The sequence below is a fragment of the Pteropus vampyrus genome, unplaced genomic scaffold, assembly GCF_000151845.1.
Source record: "Pteropus vampyrus isolate Shadow unplaced genomic scaffold, Pvam_2.0 Scaffold285, whole genome shotgun sequence".
Lineage (NCBI taxonomy): Eukaryota > Metazoa > Chordata > Mammalia > Chiroptera > Pteropodidae > Pteropus > Pteropus vampyrus.
The window spans coordinates 2,353,055-2,373,318 of NW_011889066.1; the positions used below are offsets into that span (position 1 = coordinate 2,353,055).

General features: G+C 45.3%; 1 protein-coding gene across 23 annotated transcripts in view; it reads left to right on the forward strand.

Annotated features, from left to right (window-relative positions):
- Positions 1-20,264, forward strand: part of SLC41A3 (solute carrier family 41 member 3) — a 111,122-nt gene that overhangs the window by 72,753 nt on the left and 18,105 nt on the right. For all 23 annotated transcript variants that reach the window (XM_011376073.2, XM_023520906.1, XM_023520907.1 and 20 more), the window contains 6 exons: positions 1,668-1,739; positions 6,367-6,511; positions 9,783-9,929; positions 12,663-12,807; positions 14,028-14,107; positions 16,200-16,334. In XM_011376073.2, the coding sequence (XP_011374375.1) occupies positions 1,668-1,739; positions 6,367-6,511; positions 9,783-9,929; positions 12,663-12,807; positions 14,028-14,107; positions 16,200-16,334 (724 nt within the window). The remainder of the gene's footprint in view (positions 1-1,667; positions 1,740-6,366; positions 6,512-9,782; positions 9,930-12,662; positions 12,808-14,027; positions 14,108-16,199; positions 16,335-20,264) is intronic.

Below are 20,264 nucleotides of genomic sequence, written 5' to 3' on the forward strand. Positions count from 1 at the left end.
AACGCTGTAGGCAGTGGTCAGTTTTCTCCTGTCCCTGACCTCTGGCAGTTTAGCAGAGGGACCAGTGCTCCTCCAGGTCTGACACTGCCTGTCAGTTGCCCGTAAGTCTCTGAAACTGGAAGAGCCTCTGGGTGATATGCATGTTGGGTGACACAGGGACCCCAGGAGTCTCCTGGGTTTATTGAGTAAATTTCCCTCTGCCACTGCAGTGTCAGTTTACATGCCAGCTCTGTCTCTTGTGGCTCCCTGTACAAATTTCCAATCATAGCAAGGTAAGCTGCTGCCCACCTTGGGCCACCCCAGGGCAGGGGCAGTTGCCTATCAACGTGTAGCGGGCACTTTGTATATTGGATGGGGCGGGAGCTCAGGAAGTCAAGGGCCCTCAGGCCAGTACAGACCCCTGCGATCCCCTCAAGAGATATTGCAGCTCATACAGGCAGCAATGGTCTGCCTGCCACTGATTTCTGTGCAGTTCCAGCCATGTGCTAGCCAGTGCGTTGCCTGTGTGGATTGGGAGGGGGGCAGGCAGGGCGGTGGCAGTTCACTGTCAATGGGCCGCCTGAGCAATCTGTGGGGAGGGTGGGACGGTGTCTCAGGGAGACAGTGGCAGTCAGATCCATACAGCCTCAGTCTTGCTGCAACTTTGGTAACCGTTCATAGCAAGACCAGCTGCTGTCCGGGACTGGCCCACAGATCCCCGAGATCCGCCCAAGTTCCTGTTAGCAGCAGTGATCTGCCTGACCCTGTCTCGGAAATGCTTGGCTTACAGCGCTGGCTGCCAGTTGCAAATGCTTGACCCTGAATCTCCCGCAGGGTGTGACAGCCATCTAGCAACAAAAGCCCCTGGTAATCTGCAGGTTGGGTGGGGTAGCCTGATCTCCTCAGGCCAGTGTTTTCCTAATGGCCCTGTGGAAGGTGTCTGCACAGTCAAGCTGGCTTGGTCTGTAGATTGCCTGGTAAGGCACAATGGTGGCTGCCCTTCCAGCCCTCGTTCTGACTCCAGGTAATGCAGACTTTCTCAGTATGAATCCCGCAGGAGACTCTGACCCACTGCTGGTGTTCCGGGTGAGTGTCCGCAGGTCAGAAAGCCTATGCGCGGGTCCTTCAAAGGGCCGTCTAGAGTCTCAGTCTCCTTCCATCTCACCCAGACAGCCGGAATCCCCTCTGGTTTTTACAGTCAGAGTTATTGGAATCTCCTCTTCCCTGGGCTGGGGATCTCCCAAATGAGACCAGGACCTCCCTCGCCTTCAGGAGAGCCCCTGTAGCCTCACTCTCCCTCCCTGTGTTCCTCCACTACCCGCGAGTGTGGGTCCAGCCCGATTCATGACTTTGCCTCTCCTGCCGGCTTCGATGTGGCTCCTTTATATTATCAGGTGTACATGTTATGATCAGCTGGACTTCAGGTGATTCTCCATGTTGATCATTTTATAATTTGGTTGTAATTTCAACGCGGACCTGGAAGAAAACGAACCTTGCTTTTACCTAGTCCACCATCTTCCTCCCTCAATCCCCAGTCACAGTTTTGAAAGCTGGTCAGAATAATTTGTTCTGACATCAGTGAAAAGGTATTTGCTGATTTCTCCCCTGAGGCACTGCCTTTTCTAGGAAGGATTAACCTGGCTTTGGGCCTAGCCAAACTTACTCTTTCTCTTTTTTCTCTATCCTAGGCCAACACTGGACAAATTGATGACCCCCGGGATCAGCACAGAGTCATCAGCAGTAACCTCGCCCTCATTCAGGTGACTCTCCTCTTTGTCTGACTGATGCGTCCCCTCCTCACTTTTGAATCTACAGATAGGCCCTCTCTGGGTAGGAATGGGGGAAGCTAAGTGAGCCCTTGGCCCTGTGCTCTGGACTGGGCTTTGGGGATGGGAGCCACCTGTTTATCCACCCCACGCCCACCAGACTATACTCTTGCAGCAGCTAGAAGCTTCTTGAAAGATTCACCTATACTTGCTCAGATCTGACTCCAACTAAGTTCGTCCACAGACCACAGGGGGAGAACACTTCTGTGAAGCTGGCCTGCACCCTCAGCCAGATCTCTTTCTCATAGCCTGGAGTTCTAACTGCCTTTTCTTCTCACTCTCTACCCAAACTATGCTTGCCAAGGTTGCTACTATCCTCCTTTGATTGCCTTGTGCATGTGATCCTACTTATTCTTTCTGCATATCCTTCCTGCCTGGAAATTCCTCCTTGGAAATTCCTCCTTGGCCCCACACCTGCCTCTCTGCCTTTTCCTTCTCAGCCTTTGCAAGACTTTGTCCCTTAAATGCTTCATGCTCTTTCAAATTTGTACCTCCTTCTAGCAGACCCAAGTTGGTCTAAATGCTCATCCTTGGCATCTCAGAGTCAGGAACACCCAAGGCAGGAGGAGCCTGGGAAGAGATTGGCTTAAGGTTCGGTGAAAGCTGGGGCTGGATCTAGACAGGAAATGGCTCTATCCAGAACCTTCTGGGCTTCTCTGGCTGGGGGAAGCCTGTGGCAGAATAAAGAACCTGGACTCTGAGACAGGCCTGGAGTTAAGGCCAATATTTATTAACTGGTGGCCTTACTTAGCCATATTTCCCTGTCTATCAAATTAGGATACTGACTTTACTTCTCACCTGGGTTCCAGAGCCCCGATTTCTAGCTCTCTACTTGGCTCCTCCATCTGCCTGTCCCAGAAGCATCCTCTAAACAGCATAGCCAGATCTGGCCTTGTCACCTTCCCTCCTCACACTTACCTCTTCTGAAGTCCTTAACTCAATCTTGTTTGATGGTTGAAATCTCATTCTGGGAGTCAGCCAGCCAGGGACCCTCAGGCGAGTCTCTTTACTTTACCTATGAAGTGGGTGGTTTTGAGCTGTGGATCATGGAGGGGAGGGGAGCATGGCGTCTAGCTTGCCCATGGTAATCAATCACTCTGTCACTCTAGCTGTGCCTAGTGAATAGTCTTTTCCATTCAATCAAGCTGGAAACCAAATTATATTTTGCTTCTCTGCCCCTTATCCATACATCTAGTCACTGAGCATTCTACCTCTGAGCTATGCTGGAATCTAGCCCTGTTTCTCCTTGCTTGGCCTCTTGGTCCCCTAGCTGACTGCAAACCTCTTTACTGTTTTAACTGCTCCAGGCTTCTTGACCTTCAGCTCACTTCTGCATGGCCACCTGAGTGATGTTTTCTAAAACCTAAAGCTGATCAGGCCTCTTTCTCCTTAAGCCCTTTTGTTAGTTCCCCTTGTCCAAGTGTGAGAATGGCCCAAAAGGCATTCATGGTCTGATCCTAACTTACCCACCAGCCTCATGTCCTGCCTTTGCATATGCAGTTACCTCCCCTCGAAATGTCCTTTCTCCTCTTGTTCACCTGGCAATGAAGCCCTTTAAAGATTCCAATCAGATCTCATTTCCAACCTGACACCAGGTACAGCTCTTTGGTGCCTTGCTTGTGCTGCTGGGGCTTCCCTTGTTGCAATTCTGTGTTTAGATGTCAGCCTTCTCTACTTGAGGTGAGTTGCATGGGCCAGGAGTACCCATAATATACGATAAGGTATATGGATAATTTATAGCCAAATTGGCCTATAGCTGAAGAGCTTCGGAGATTAAAATAGATGCTCGTGATACTCTTAACAGAGGGTCTAGCAAGGGGCAGGTAATAAATGCCTCGGTTACGAGTCACTGGTTTTACTTTTCTGTTTTCACCAAATTCTTGTCCATATGCATGTACATTTCCATATGATTGATTCTCAGCAAACATTTATTAAGTCCTGCTCTGGGCCTGGTAGTGGCTTGGCACATGGTCCTAATGATAGCCTGGGTATAATTTTGTCCCCTCCATTTTTAAAAAGCTTAACATTGAATCATAAATGGTGCAGCAGGTTTCATAATTAAACTTTTTAATAGCTTCAGAATATGCCATCTTTTAAATATACCCTAGAGTGGTATTTAAAAGTTTTAACAAATGGTAGGGCCTGGAAACTACCTGGTAAGACTGAAGGACAGCCGCTGAGAGCTGGCCCAAAAGAGCCAATGCAAACCTGCCCAACTTCGGCCCTCTCCCACTTTATTTAACCCCGTGGGCACAGCTACAGTTGTTTGTAGGCTTATTCCAGATACATTATGCTACAACAAAAATATTCTCTTTTCGTATAAATTTCTTAAGAAAACTTGCCACAAGTTCAGAACATGTGAACAGTTTAAAGCTCCAGATTTTCCCAAAAGGATTACAAAATATTTGATTTCTTAGTATTAAATAATAGCACTAGTATTAATGTTTGATTACTAATTTCTCTGTAACCTCACCAGCATTGAAAATATTCTTCTAGACCATGTTTTGCATCTACAGTATACATATGAATATGCCCATAGACAATATATGACGTGTTTTCGTACTTATAGTTCTGTAATTTGTACTTTTAATGGCCTAATGAATGAAAATAACTTTAAATGGCAAATAGTAAAAAGTAAATAGCAGTTCTAAACATCATCATTATTATTATATGGTTCTTTGTACACATGTGCAATTGTTTCCCTGGGAAATGCTAGATCATAAAGTATATTAGTAATTTACAGCCAAATTTCCCTCCAAAATTCTTATGCCAATTTTACCACCATCAGTGTATAAGAACCCATTTTCCCACATATTTGTCAATATGTACTTGATATTATCAATCTTTTAAATTTTAATTTTACTTAGTCTGATAGGTAAAAATAGTATATCTCATCCATTCATTGATTTATTCATCCCTTTATTTGGGAGCACAGATAAGGGCTGAGATTCAGGCTATCTTCTCAGAGCTGGGGACCCCAGCAGAAACTAAGACGGTGCTTATCTTTTAATAGAGGAAGACCAACAGAAGTACAAATAAATAGGATGAAATCAAATTGCGATTTCATTTAAAATTTTCCTGACTGCTAGGGAGGTTGATTATCTTTTCATGTTTCTTAGCTATTTGTATTTAATTTTCTGTGAATTCTCTGTCCACATCCCATGTTCATTTTTCTATCAGGTGGTGGTGGTGGTGGTGGTGGTGGTGGTGGTGGTAGTGGTGGTAGCAGCAGTAGCAGATTTGTAAAATGGACTTCATTATTCTAGATACTAATCTTTTATTAGATATAGATGTTGGAAATATTTTCTCCAAGTCTACCTCTGTCTTTGAATTTTGTGGTATCTTGTATTATATGGAAGTCATATTTGGACTTAAATTAAGTTTATCTATATTTTTCTTTATAGATTTTAGTAGAAGGCCTTCTCTAATCCAAAATCTGAAACATATTATTCTATATTTTCTTCTATTTCACACATTAGATTTTTATGTTCAAGTGTGCACATGCATAAATAGTATAAAATGGGAATTTATTTCACTTTTCCCAAACAAATATCCATTTTCTCTTACCCTATTTATTCAATAGTCACATATTTCATACAGATTTAAAATTCCACTTTTATCATATTAAATTTTTATATATTCACGATTCTATTCCTGGACTCCATTCAGTCCTGCTGATCTATTTTTCTGTTAATACACCTGTTTTAATTACTATAGCTTTAAAATACATGTTGATAACGAATATGCCAAAACGCCCTCTTGATCCTCATTCTCAAAATTGTTTTAGATGTTTTCACACATCTACTTATCTTCGTGAAATTTAAAATGAGTTAAGTTTCATGAAAAATCTTGTTCGGATTTTGGTTGGAATGACATAGGTGAAACTGAAGAGAGCATTTTTCATCTTTAAAAGACTAACTCACCCCATCCATATATATGATAGAGCTCTTTGTTCAACCTTCTGTAATAAAGAACATGTTTCCATTGAGATGTTTTGAGTTGTAGAGAGCAGATGCCAGTATTAATACTCAGATCTGGGGCACCCCCTTGTACTGGCCTAAGTGGGCACGGAGATGTGTCCTCACCCAGACGAGATGGGAACTACAGCCAAGGATGGGGGAGAATTCAGAGAAAGGGGCATCAGTATGCAGGGCAAGTGCCAAGGAAAGCATGTTGGGGAGATTGATGGGAAATGTGCACAAAAGCCTCTGAGCCATAGCTGCAGATCAGGGAACGTTTCCATGAGGGAGGTCAGTTGTCTGTGCTGCTGGTGGTTACAGAACACTTTCCCAGAGCAGTGAGAGAGGAGCCATGAGCCAGAGCCTGGTGACCCTTGACTAAGGGCTGAGTAGAAGATGAAAAATCAGATTCTGTGATAGAAAATGGCAAGGAACAAGGAGCAGAGGGGAAAGCAGTGGTTTTCAGAGAAATTGGGTTGAAGGAAGGTGTTTTTGTTTTAACTCGACCTCTCAAGGTTAGAGAGGAGGTGTGATGAAGGACGGGGAGGAGCAGAGGTAGTCAGAGGGACTCTTCTTCATGTTGCCGATTTCTGCCCTGACAGGTGCAGGCCACCGTCGTGGGGCTCCTGGCTGCTGTGGCTGCCCTGCTGCTGGGAGCTGTGTCTAGGGGGGAGTTAGACTTTGCGAAGATGGAATTGCTGTGTGCCAGCAGTGTCATCACCGCCTTCCTGGCTGCATTTGCCCTAGGTGAGCTGTGCCCCCACCCCAGCACTGCTCCTTCTCCTGCCTTGCCGTCATGCCCCACCCCTCAGGGCTCCACTTTCAGCTCTTTGTGCTTTCAGTTCTGAAAGATAGAGCACTAATGGTAGAGCCTCAAGTGTCGTGCCAGTGGGTGGAGAAGAGCCAGGTGAAGAGGCCAGTGAGCCGTATCCTGGGTAGTGTGTGTGTGTGCCAGTGAGCTGCTAACTCAATTTTCTTCCCTCTGCTTATTTAAAGAACTGGCATGTGCTCTGTAGACACATTTACCTATTCATTCATTCAGTCAATCTTTTACTGTTTCTTGAGCACAGCTTGCGTACGGGCCTGTGATGTGTTCTGTAGTATACAGTCACGGTGGGGAGCAAGGCTCAGTTTTTAGCTTAAGTTTCATCTCCTCAGAGAGGCATTTTCTGACTACCCCCTCACAGGTACAGCTCTCCTTCCTTCTTCCCTTTCCCACTGCCACCGTGCTATACTGCACCATGCCATCTTCCTTTTAGAGCTTCGGACCACAACCTTTTTGGCACCAGGGACCAGTGCTCTTATGAGAATCTAATGCCTGATGATCTGCGGTGAATCTGAGGTGGTGATTCTAGCGCTGGGGAGCAGCTGCAAATACAGATGAAGCTTCGCTCTCTCACCTGCCACTCACCTCCTGCTGTGTGGCCCAGTTCTGAACAGGCCATGGACTGACTGGTGGACCCCTGTTTTAGAGTACTTGTGAAAATCTGAACTTATCTTGTTTCTTTGTTCATTTTCTATCTCACCTCCCTACTACAATGTCAGCTCCTCAGAGCAGGGTTCATGGGAAAGGCATATCCTATTCTTCCATCTGCCGCTTCTGTCACACTGCCTGCCACACAGCAGATTGTTCATACATGTCTACAGAAGGTGGAAAGATAGAGGCATTGGCAAACATAACACCATCATCGGGGACCTCACACACATCAGTGGAGAACTGGTAGCTGGGCAATTATGATAAAATGTCACCCGTTCATTATTATTCAGTATTGACTATCTACTGTGAGCCAGGCACTGTTAAGGTGCTAGGGATACACAGGTGAGCAAAATGCACAGTGATGGTGTTTTGTGACATTTATATTCTAGTTCAGAGTGAGACATCAGTATGGAAGCATATGGATAATTCCAGTTAAGTGCTAGTGCCTCTTCCATTCTGAGGCCTTCTCTGATCAGTCATGCTTTATTTTAGTATCCTGTTTATTTACTTCATATGCTTATTCACTTACTTGTTTACTGTCCGTTCCTCCACCCGACAAGCATTTACTTGCGAATACAGAACTTGATGGTTATAAGAGCACTTAAAACAGGCCCAGGCATATAACCAGCTCCCAAATGTTTGCTGAATGAATGGACTTGATTTTGGTTCTCTTGTGAATTATGTGTGTGTGTGTGTTACATGTGTAAGTGCAAGAAGGAACAAGTGATAACTTTATAAATTGGATTTGTATTTATACTTCTGTACCTGCATCTGACCTCACAAAACTCCTTTGAGCTTAGCTTTCTGTAAGTTAACAAGGTGGATTATTTGGTGATTTCTGTTCCTACCAGGCAGCCAATCGATGGAAGGGCTGCATTCCTGTACTAGGGTACATGATCGGGAAGGAGATAAGAGTACAGAAGCCTAGGAGAAGATTCACAAGCTGTACTCCCCTGGTGGGATGTTTGTTCCTGGTCACATGCCTGTGCATGTGTGTGAGGAGATGGTGGAGAGGTAGGGGCAGCACCATCACTCAGTCTGATCAGAGGAAGGGCAGGATGAGTATACCAAACCTGCTGGAGAAATAGAACCAGGAGATACTTGGCATGAAGTCTCCTCTGGAAACAATACAATCAAATCATTCAGGAAGCCAGCCTTGTTCTTCTGGGGCCTTGTAGAGAATGCCATTCTTACCTCCCCATTTTACAGGTGAGGAAACTGAGGCCCAGAGATGGGTGAAGCTCAGCTGCATAGAAATAATTGGGATTATCCAAAGATGTATGGAAGATCAGAAATGTTGCTAGTGGCTCAGCGTAACCACGACATGACTGTGCCATAAGACCAGGCGGTGGTGGTGGTTTTTAATAAATGCTCTCAAACTGGTGTTATCTCTATCTATACTGCCTGTGAGATTGCCACCAGACCACCAACTCAGTCATGCAAACTCGGATTCACGTAGCACAGATATTTCAGAAAAGGTAAAGTAGCTGTGACCTGGTCACAAAATAGGGCACAAACAACTGGCCAGTGATGGCAGTTTTAGGACAGCATTGAGCTGAAAATTCAAATTATTTTTAGAGTTACAGAATACTGGGTAAAGTGTTAAAATACCAATACCTAAGATACAAAGTGTTTTTCCTTAAAGACCCACATGAAATGCTGTTGGATTAAGTCCTAGACAGCAGATGGAGCTGGAAGTTCACATGTGATAGTTACCTCAGAACAGAGTCAGAACAGAAAATAGGACCTCGTCAGGTGGGGTAGCCATGAAAAGATACCTCTCAGATCTCCAGCTAGGAAGCAGGTCTCCAGTGCTGCACCCTAAAATCCATCACCCCTGCACTCGGAGTCCACATGCTGCCTCCACCCAGTGGTGGCCCTGCCTGGCTGCTGATAGATGCCTGTTCCCTAGAGATGTGGACCTGCTCACAGGCCTTTGAGGACCTCTGATAGCTCTTCTGAGCTCCCCAGCACTGCACTGCGGTCTGCATGTGCCTCCCTTCCTTCCGTCCCTCTCTCCTACCTCAGAGACCACCCTGCACTTTTGCCCCTCCCATTTTTCCTCACAAGCTTTGTCTCTAACAAACCTCTCACACGACTCATTCTACCCAGGCATCTTCTTCTCCAAGAACTCCAACAGGCACAGGAGGTCATGCTCAGTCCTTGGGAACTGAGCTCAGTCCATAGCCCAGAGCAGTTTTAGAGTGTCTTCCCTGCAGTGAGGAGCTGTGAGCTTCATGTATGTAGTTCCAAGTGGTGTGGGAACCACCTGCCTGCTATCTCCCTGACAAGTTCGAGTTTATCATCAGAGTTTTCAGGCCATTCGTTAGCATCATGCCTGTAAGTTACAAAGAATAGTCCAAACCTCCCAGCCTCCTTAGGCAGCCTGGCTTCAGTCTGGGCTTGTGGGGACAGAGGGAAGTTACTGAGCAGCCTCCTGACCATCTTCTCATCCTGTGCCACTTCTCCACTGTGCCACTGAGCCTTCTTGGGGTCAGTTGATTTCCTGAGTTTTGAGTCTCTTCTCTCTCCTCTCTGCAGGAATACTGATGGTCTGTATAGTGATTGGTGCTCGAAAGTTTGGGGTCAACCCAGACAACATCGCCACACCCATTGCAGCCAGCCTGGGAGACCTTATCACGTTGTCCATCCTGGCTTTCATTAGCAGCTTCTTCTATAAACACAAAGGTAGGAGGTGCCCAAGGAAGAGGGGCTCACCAGCAATGCTGAGTAAGAATGTTTGCACCCAGCCTGCAACATTCAAATCAGGGACCATTCCCATTCCCTCAAGAAGGAACCTGTGGGTTCTGTTGTGAAGTCAGAAATCCTTCTTTTACAGAGGCAAACCCTGAGGTCATTGCACAAATCAGGGTGTCTTCCAGCAAGTATCTCAAGCTCTTTCAACTGTGTTAGACGGGATACACTCCTCAAGTCAGCAGACGCGTAGGTTTTCAGTTTCCACCTCAGGACCAGGGTATGCAAGGAGGCCAGGGAGGGCCCGTGGCTGGTCTGGCCACTTCGGTGCATCCTCACAGGTGACAGTGCCTTGGGGAAGGCAGTTTACATTGGACACATATCAACTGCCCAAGAAGTGGCTCCCAAGGAGGAATGTCTCAGCCACGGGCAGAAGCAGTGGCAACATATGCTCTCCCTGCAGGCACAAGGCAGGGGAAGCCAGGACTCCTCAGAAGGCAGCCTGGTAACCTGCTTAGCAGCTCAGAGAGACGTTCACATGTCCTGTGGCAACATGCCCTTACTCTACCAGAGGGCTCCCCAGGAGTTTGCTCAGGCCCTGGGCAGTGTGGAAAGGCAGCATCACTCTTGCCCAGATGGTTCTCCCCTGCTGGGTTTCCACTGCTGACCACTCCCCTCCAAGCGTCACATTGTTTACCTTCTACCTGGTATAATCTTGCTAAGGCGGCTGCACACAGTCATTTGCATCTAGTAACTGTTGATTCTGAACACAATCAGGACCCCACATTCCTCGAGGCAGGTAGCATAAATGAGTGGAGTGTATGGTGCTGAAATCAGTGGGGAGCGATGGGGCATGTGATGATGGTTGGTAGGAGGAAATATTCCAGATGAAAGAGCAGCCATGGTGTTGCTTCAATTTATCATTGCCCATGGGAACATGGGCTCAAGGATTTGAGACATCATCCCGTTTTTACATGTTGGCAACTGAAGCAGAGCAAGAAAACACATCTGACTTAGAGCGTTCAGCTACCAGGATCCTTTCTGTCTCAGCTATGGTTTCGGCTCCTTGCCACCCTGGGAATTGTCTTCCACCAACAATATTTAATGGTTTGGGAGAGTCTCAAATTTCATGTAAGTGGCAATGAAGATCTAATGATAAGATGACCTAATTTTACTTTTACACTGAATTTAAAACAAGATTTATATATAGGTTAATCATGTTTGATTTGCAAAATAGATATGAGTCACAGATGTCCCCAGGCTCTTCCTCTCTGCCCCTGCTGTACCCCTACTGGAATAGTGTGTTCCAAGACAGGACTCATTAGATGTTGAATCATTGTTGGATTATCCATATCTCCAGTTAGACTATGAATTTACCTTGGGTGCACTGGAGGGGAGAAAGGTCACTGGGCCTGGTACGTACCAGATGAATCTTCACTGATAAAGAGTGAGCCATCGACCGTCATACCTGCTGGTGTAGTCAGAAAGACAAGCCACATGCAGGTGAAGTACTACCCTAGTGCTGGGAGATTATAAGGTAGAACCTCTGCCAGTGCTTCTGAGTAGTTCTAGAAAAATTGGACTAGACGCAAAAATGTCCTGCAAGTAGGCGCTCCTATAGGCAGCTGTCTCCCCACTTGTCTGAGACTTGCTTAAAGCTCATTGAGCCGGCCTTCTATCTTCTGGCAAAGAGGCTGGCTACTTCCACCATGAAGCACTTTGTCTATAGCTCACCTTGAGCACTTGTGTCCTGTCCTTTTATTAGTTGCTCCAGGAAGTAGACCTCCCTGTCGCAGAGGAAGGAACCATGATTGCTTATTGCAGAGAAGGGCAAGAGGCGGGTGCTTCTAATGATGGTGCTGAGAGAAAGGGGACCCACACCTAACATCTCTGAATGTTGGGACCCACTCAGTAGAGGGGCATGCATCACCCTGAATGCCCTCAGAAGGCAGGGTCAGGGATGAGAGGACAGTTCTAGAGAAAGCTAGTGTCTTGGTCTGTGTGCATGAGAAGGTGGTACACACACACACATGTGCGCGCACACACGCACGCACACACGCACACACACACGGTACAAGACAGAAAGGAAGTAAGCAAGAATGATGCCTGCTTATGTGCCCAAATTGGATGATCCAGACCCAGGTCCATCTTCAGATGGCACAGGGACACATATAGCTGCAAAGCTAGCTATTATCCAAGCTCTATGAGACAAAGATGTCAAGGAGGGAGCAGGATTGGCATCACTAATCGACTATAGCTATAGCCCTGATTTCACTGCTTGCTGGTTCATGTCCTGGGTGGGCCACCTCCTCACCACCTATCTGAGCAGGATTGTTGAGAACATGAAATGAGTTCATGCACCAGAAGTGCCAAGCACAGCACTGGCTCACGGTCATGATCCCATAAATGATAGCATTAAGAATAATAATAAGGTTGAGGTGGGAAGAGGTGAAAGAGGGTACTTATGTCAGGAAAATAGCAAAAAAGCCAGAGAAATGAAGTTGAATGTGGCAGGAATTGAGGACAGAGAGCAACTTTTCCAGTTGCTTAACAGGATGGAAAAAATTCTTTGGAAGTTCTAGTGGGATGGTCTGCCCTAAATGGATGAGAACAGAAATGTCTCCTCAGACTTCTAGAGCCCTTAGTTCCCAGCCCACCTCTCATCTCTGCAGCCCTGGCCACATGCATGCATGTGTCCCATTTTATTCCTCCTCTTTCTCTTTCCAGACAGTCGGTATCTGACTCCACTGGTCTCCATCGGCTTCATGGCCCTGACCCCCGTGTGGGTCCTCATTGCCAAGCAGAACCCACCCACCATGAAGATCCTAAAGTCTGGGTGGTTCCCAATCATCCTAGCAATGATGATCAGCAGGTGAGCATGAACGAGGGCCTCTGCCCCATCTCCTTCTCTGTGCCATCCCCTGGCTTTGTGATCAGAAGAGTGGCCTAAGAGCCAAGGAGCCCCTAGAGGAGCATAATGCTTTCTGCCCTGAGCATGGTTAGAGTGAACCGCAGCTGTGGGCCCCTTTACAAATCCTGGTGCTGGTTGAGTCGAACCTCCTCTTTTTTTCTCTCTCCCTCCCCCTTCCTCCCCCTCCTCTTTTCTCCCCCCTCCCCTTCCCCCCTCTCTTTCTCTCTCCTCTCACCTCTCACCAAGAACCCTAGACTTTCTCTGAGAGGCAGTCCTGTTTACAGTTGCCAGAGTACCAGAGAGTCAGAAAGAACTGAACCTGGAAACGTCAGATGAGCACACTACTGCCATGGCTCCCTGCCCTGTCTTGGAACTGTGGGATACCGGGTCTCCCATTCCCCTGTTGTCACAGCTCTCACTGGCCTGGACCCCTGCTTAGGCTGCAGGAAGTCCTTTGCCTGGCCTCAAGGCAATGGCTCTGTGAACACCATTTCCACAGCATGGCTGCTGGTGGGATCTAGAGGAATCACCCTGGACCCTTGGGCCTTCGGCTGAGCCCAGGTCTGCCACCCTCCAGCCTCATTCTTGAGGGCCCTTTCCACTAGTAGACCCTGACAGGGGCCGCCCCAGTTCTTTCTGATGTGCTTTCCTAACTTTGACTCTCAGGAAAGAGAGGTTATGGTCTAGGTAACTTTGCTCCTGGCTCCTTAAACAAATTGATCTCACTTCTCTAGGGCTCTAGGGACAGAGCAGCCTTTGCTAAACTACAGGGGCCGGAGGGAGCAAGGGCTTTTTGTAGCATCTTCTAAGAACAAGGAGCAGAAGATGATACTTATGCAGGTTTGTTTTCTGCTAAGGAAGAGCTAAGTCGCAGTTCAGGGGCTATCACACAACAGAGCCTAGCCAACTAAGTGGCCGCTGAAAGGAGTTTGTTTTTAGTGGACTGACATTATCTGAAGGGCCTTCTAAAACAGCTAAGATACAGACTAGAGATGAAAACACATGTATTGGGTGCAGAGGACACTAAGACCAGCTTGGCTATAGCAGATATTTTGTGTTGGGGTAAGGAAAGTGTTTGCAAAGCTGGGAAGAAAGGCTGATATGTAGTTTGTATAGAGGTTACAAGGCCACTTAACAAGCATAAACTCAAGTCATTTGACTGACGTCTGCTCTCTCCCCAGTTTTGGAGGGCTCATCTTGAACAAAACCATCTCTAAAGAGCAATACAAAGGCATGGCCGTATTTACTCCCATCATATGTGGTAGGTATTGGCAATCCCTATCACCAGGGGTCTTTGGCCTGGGTTGGCCCCCAGGGCCTGGGTGGTGGGACCTGAGCAACAGTGATGTCAGAAGTCTGACCTCAGGCCTTCAGGCAGTCAGGAAGCTGAGCAGGCAGAGACTACCGAGGCTAGTTTTTCTCAGATAGAAGGAGACCCCAAGGGAGAAGCCTTGTCCATAGCTCACTGGATCACACCCTGCTGTTCATAGGTGAGATCTGAGCTTTCCCACACAGCTAAATCCCATGCCGTGAAGGCACACAGAATTTAACCCAGGATTCTCTGGCACCTACAGAATGAATATGGCCTTCAGAACTGGAATATTGGCCTCTCGTCGTTTTTCTTTTTTTTTTTTTTTTAACTTAGATTAATTGACGACATTTACACATAAAAATCTGGATTTCTGTCTTCTCAAAAAGCAAGGCTGTGACAATCCTGGGTTTACACTAGGGGTAGAGCAGGAATCAGCTGCTGCTGAGACAGGACCTGTGCTGTTCACTTTCCCCCACTCCCTGTTCTCTTCCCCCCAGCCCTTCACTATTCACCTTCTAGGCTTAGACCCTGTGAGCATTTGTGGTAAGGACCCCTCTTTTAACCAAAGCTTCATTTGTGTTCGGTTTCTGATAAGGCTTTGTAAATGGGACCACTGATCAAGAGAGGAACCAAACATGATAACTTACTGTGTAGTTTGCTTGGTATCCAGACTCTGGCCTTCTGAGACTTCAGAAACAGGCTTCAGAGTCCCTTGGGTCACCCCTCTCCACTTCTGTGGGAACACAGTCCTGTATTCTTTGCATGTCAGCGGGTTACCCAGTAGGTCTGCACTTAAACAGAGTCCCACAGGACCTATTCTCAGCATAAGGCATGGCACCTATGAATGAGGACAGCAATGGCCAAGTCAGGTCCAAATGGCCATAAGCTTGGAAAGATATCCTTGGATGGCACCAACTCAGGTACCTATAGGGGCCAAATGAGCCTTTTGAATGAGTTAAGCAGGTAAGACAATAGCTAAGCGGTGAGGAGTAGTGGGAAACAGGGCATGTGTTCCTGGTATAGGAAGTTCTGCCCATTAAGCTCCAGCCACTTGCTGCCTGGTAGGAACTGAGTTCCAGATTTGCCTGAGCTGACTTGTTAGGAGAAGCTGGAAATTAGGATTAAAGGCTAATTTGTAAATGCTGCCAATTAATTTTAATTATATTTTTTTAATCCTGTGTAGACTAACAAAAATAGATCTATGGACGTCCTTCGCCCATAGGCCATTTCTTGCACCCTCTGGATCACTGAGGTAGTTGGTCTCTGCCACTGGAGGTCACTGGGGTACATCTAGCCCAGAGAGAGGTTGTTTTCTGTGGGGCTGAGGAAATAGAATGGGATGGGCAACACAAACCCACTCTCTGAAGGAAGTAGTCACCATGGGTGGGCCCTGATCTCTACCAGCCCTAAAGCCTGCACCTGCAGAAGGAGCTCAGTGTGGCCTGTGTCATCTGTGCCCTCCGGCCCTGGCCCTGTGGAAGCCGAAAGCTTCTGCATTAAGCTCCAGCTTTGTCACCATGTGATCATTTCTCTCTTCTCTCGCTGCTCTTACCCACCATTCTCTTCCCTCCTCTTCCCACCTTGAAGTGAAAAATAGTCTCTTTCACTTCCTCAGGTATTCCAGTCTATTCTGGTTCCAGTCACTTCCTATGGCCTCGAATGTCTTATCAAGATATCCTCCCATAGACCTCTCCATCTGCTCTCCTCCCTCCTTCACCCTCACTCCTTTCCTGAATCCTCTCCCTCTCTACCTCTCCCTCTCCTTCCATCCAACAAATATGTATCGAGAACCTACTTTGCCAGTCACACTTTGTTCACCTTAAGAGTTGTTAAGGTGATACAGTTACTACCTTGATACCTCACACATGAGGTCCAAGCCACTATTGTTTGCCAAACAAGATATGTGGTCAGATGGGAGGGAAGGAAAAGAGAGCAAGTGCTGAATTAATCAAGGAAGACTTCCTGGAGGAAGTTTAAATAAGGGATAGAACTCAGAGACTGGCTTAAAGAAGAGGAAACCAGATTCTTTTTCTCCTCATAGGTGTTGGTGGCAATCTGGTGGCCATTCAGACCAGCCGGATCTCCACCTACCTGCACATGTGGAGCACTCCTGGTGTTCTCCCCCTCTGGATGAAAAAATTCTGGCCTAACCCATGCTCTACTTTCTGTACCTCAGGTGAGTCTGATGTCTTTCAGAGGCCATGAGGCCATTTCTTTAAATGAGCAAAAATTAACATCATTGGACTCTGGTGTTTGTAGCAGTGATGTCTAAGACCAGTGCTGACCTCAGCACAGATCATCTTCAGGGACAAAGCTTCCCCCAGAGACCTGATTCCCCAACCTTGCCTTTAATTGATTTGTTTATTTACTCAAATATTTACTGAATGTCTATCAGATACTACATGTCAGGTTACAGTGGTGAGAGAGAAAGCTTTTTCTTGCTCTCGTGGATATACATGGCCTAGGACAACACATACCAAAAAATGAACACATAATTACAAATTATATGTTCTAAAAGGCAAAAAGTACAGGGTGCAATAAAAAAGAATTTACAGGAGATACTCAGATTTGGGATTGGAAAGTTTCTCTCTGAGGGCGAGCATGTGTTGATTGGGGAAGAGGCATGCTGGAGCAGGAGGAGTATTTGAGGAAGAGGGGATAGCCTAAGCAAAGGTCCAGAGACAGAAAAGAGGTTGGTAATTTTGGAGAATTAAAAAGCCAGTGAGACCTGAACATAATGAGCAAGGGAAAGGATGAATGAAGCTGAAGCCAGAAAGGTAGGAAGGAGCTGATCATTTGGAGCCTTTAAGCTTAAGAAAGGAGACTAGATTCTATTCTGAGAACCACTGGAAACCACTGGAAGTGTTTTATCTTTTTGTCGATTTTAAAAATTGGATCTTTGTCCCATTACATTTTCTTTCATCATTTTCTTTCTGTCTCAGGAACTACCTTTAGCCATTCTTTCAGGGGAGGTCTGCTGGCACATTTCTAAAGGATACTTTCACTGGATATAAATTTGGGATTGATAGTTCTTTTCAATACTTGAAAAATGTGCTGCTTCCTTCTGACCTTCATGTTTTCTGATGAAAAATTGCCATCATTGGAATTGTTTTTGCTGTATACATCAGGGGTCATTTCCCTCTTGCTTATTTCAAGACTTTTTAGACACAGGATTATGATATGCATTGGTATAGATTTCTATGGGTTTATTCTACTTGGAGTTTATTCCACTTCCTGAATACACAGATGTATCTGTTGCCAAATTTGGGAAATTTTAAGCTATTATTTCTTTGAATACTTTTTCAGCCCGACTTTCTTCCTCCTTTCCTTCTGGTGTTCTGATGATGTGAATGTTAGATTTTGTTATAGTCCCACAAGGCCTTGAGGCTCTCTTCAGTTTTTTTCCCACTGTATGTTACTGTTATTTAGATTGGCTCTTCAGATTCACTGATTCTTTTCTCTGTCCTCTTCATTCTGATATTGATCCTATTCATTAAGTTGTTTGAATTTTTTGGCTATTGTATTTTTTCAGTTCTAAAATTTCCATATGGTTCTTTTTGGTTATCTTCTACTTTCCTAAGACCTTCTATTTCTTTACTGATATATTTAATTTTTATCATGTTTTGAGTGTGTTGAAGCATTTTTAAAACAGATTTATTAAAATGGCTTTCACATAATTCTACCATCTGTGTCATCTCAATGTTAGTGTCTGTTGGTTGCCTTTTCTCATTAAGTTGAGAGTTTTTTTGTTTTGTTTTGTTTTGTTTTGTTTTGTTTTGCTATAATGAGTGATTTTTAGATTGAATCCTGAATATTTGGAGTATTATAATATGAGACTCTGGATCTTCCTTAAGTCTTCTGTTTTAGCTGACCTCCTCTGATACTGCACCATTGCGGGAAAGGGAATGCACTGCTTCCTTACTGCCAGGTCAAGATACAAATCTAGATCCCCTCTCCTTCTCCACTGACACCTTAGGGGAAAAGGAGCACCTCATACTGGTGGCAGAGTAGAGTCCATGTTCCTCTGACACCATCCTTGCTGAGGGGGAGAAGGATGCCTTGTTATTGCTTCTCACATGGCCTTCATTGTTATGGTAGAGGGAGGGGGTCCTCGTTACCTGTAGGCAGCGTCCCACTTATTTTCCACACACCCTTCTCTCATACCACCTCATGATGAGTACTTCATTCCACCTGGATGAGGGCAGAAGTCCAGGCTCCTTACTTGGCCTTTGCTGATGGAGGCGAGGCTGCTGTTTTTCCTGTGGTGTTCGGCTAGAATAGAGAAGTTATTGTCTACAAGTTTTTTGTTTTGCTAAGCTGCCTCTTTTCTGGACGTTTGGCTAGAGAAAGCAAGTTTCCTTTGAGTCATTTTTTGGTCAATGTCCATTGGCATTCCTGGGTTACTGACTTCTCCAGCACCCAGTCTGGGATATATGAGAAAAAAAGAAAATAAACTTGAGAAACTCACCGCCATGTTCCCTGGGCCTTGTTGTCCCTAGCCACCTTGCCATTTTTCTTCATATTTCAAAATCTTCTTATGTGTTTTATATATAATTTCCAAGATATTTATTTTTATTTAGTGAGAGGAATAGGAAGAAGTATCTCCACTCCATCTTATCTAGAAGTGGCAGTCCTCATTACATTTTCCGATTTGTCATTTGTATATAGAAAAGGTATTTACTTTCTATATTATTTATGTCCTATCTTAATTCAGGCTGCTATACCAAAAAGATAGATTAGGTGGCTTATAAAAACCAAAAATTTATTTTTTGTATGTCTGGCAGCTGGAGGTCCAAGATCAAGGCACTAGCAGATCCAGTGTCTGCTGAGGTTCTTCCTTCTGGTTCATATGCAACTGACTTCTTACTGTACCTTCATGTGGTGGAAGGGGTAAGGGAGCTCTCTAAGGTCTCTTTTATAAGTACATGAATCCCACTCATTAAGATTCCACCCTCGTGACCTAATCACCTCACAAAGGCCCCACCTCTGAATACCATCACAATGGCGGTTAGATTACAACATATAGGTTTTGAGGGGAAACAAACAGTCAATAGCAGCAGTAAAATTCATATTTTACTGAATTCTTTTTTTGTATGGTGATATTGGTTAACAAAATCCAATAAGATTCATCTGTACAATTTAATAGTAAGGCATATATATATTTACACTGTGTGTTCACCTCCTTCAGTTAGATTTCTTTCTGTCACCACATATTTGGCCTCCTTTATCCTGTCTACCTCCCCACACCACTTACTCCCTACTTTCTGGTAACCACTAGTCTGTAATCCATGTCCATGAGAATCTGTTTGTTTCTCCTGTTCATTTGTTGCTTTTAGGTGTATATCCCACCTATAAGTGATATCATGTGATTTTCAACTTTTTGTCTGGGTAATTTCACTTAGCATGATTATCTCCAGGTCCATCCATGTTGTCGCAAATGGCAGTATTTCATCTCTTCTTATGGCTAAGTAATATTCCATTGTATATATGTACCACAGCTTCTTTAGCCCATCATCTATCATAGGACACTTAAGTTGCTTCCATGTCCTGGCCACTGTGAATAATGCTGCTATGAACATCGGTGTGCAAATATCATTTCAGATATGGGTTTTCAAGTCTTTGGGGTAAATACCCAGTAGAGAGGGATTGCTGGATCATATGGTAGATCAATTCTTACTTTTTTGAGGAACTTCCATACTGTTTTCCATAGTGGCTGTACCAATTTGCAGTCCCACCAGCAGTGTATGAGGATTCCTTTTTCTCCGCATCCTCTCCAACACTTATTATTACTTGTTCTGTTGATTATAGCTATTCTAACAGGTGTGCGATGATATCTCATTGTGGTTTTGATTTGCATTTCCCTAATAGCTAGCAATGTTAAGCACCTTTTCAAATATTTGTTGGCCATTTGTATGTCCTCTAGGGAAAAGTGTATGTTCAGGTCCTCTGCCCATTTTTTGATTGGATTGTTTTTTTGTTGTTAATTGAGTTGTATGAGTTCTTTGTATATTTTGGATATTAGGCCCTTATCAGAGGCATTGCTTGCAATATCTTTTCTAATTTGGATGGTTGTCTCTTTACCTTGTTGGCGATTTCTTTTGCTGAG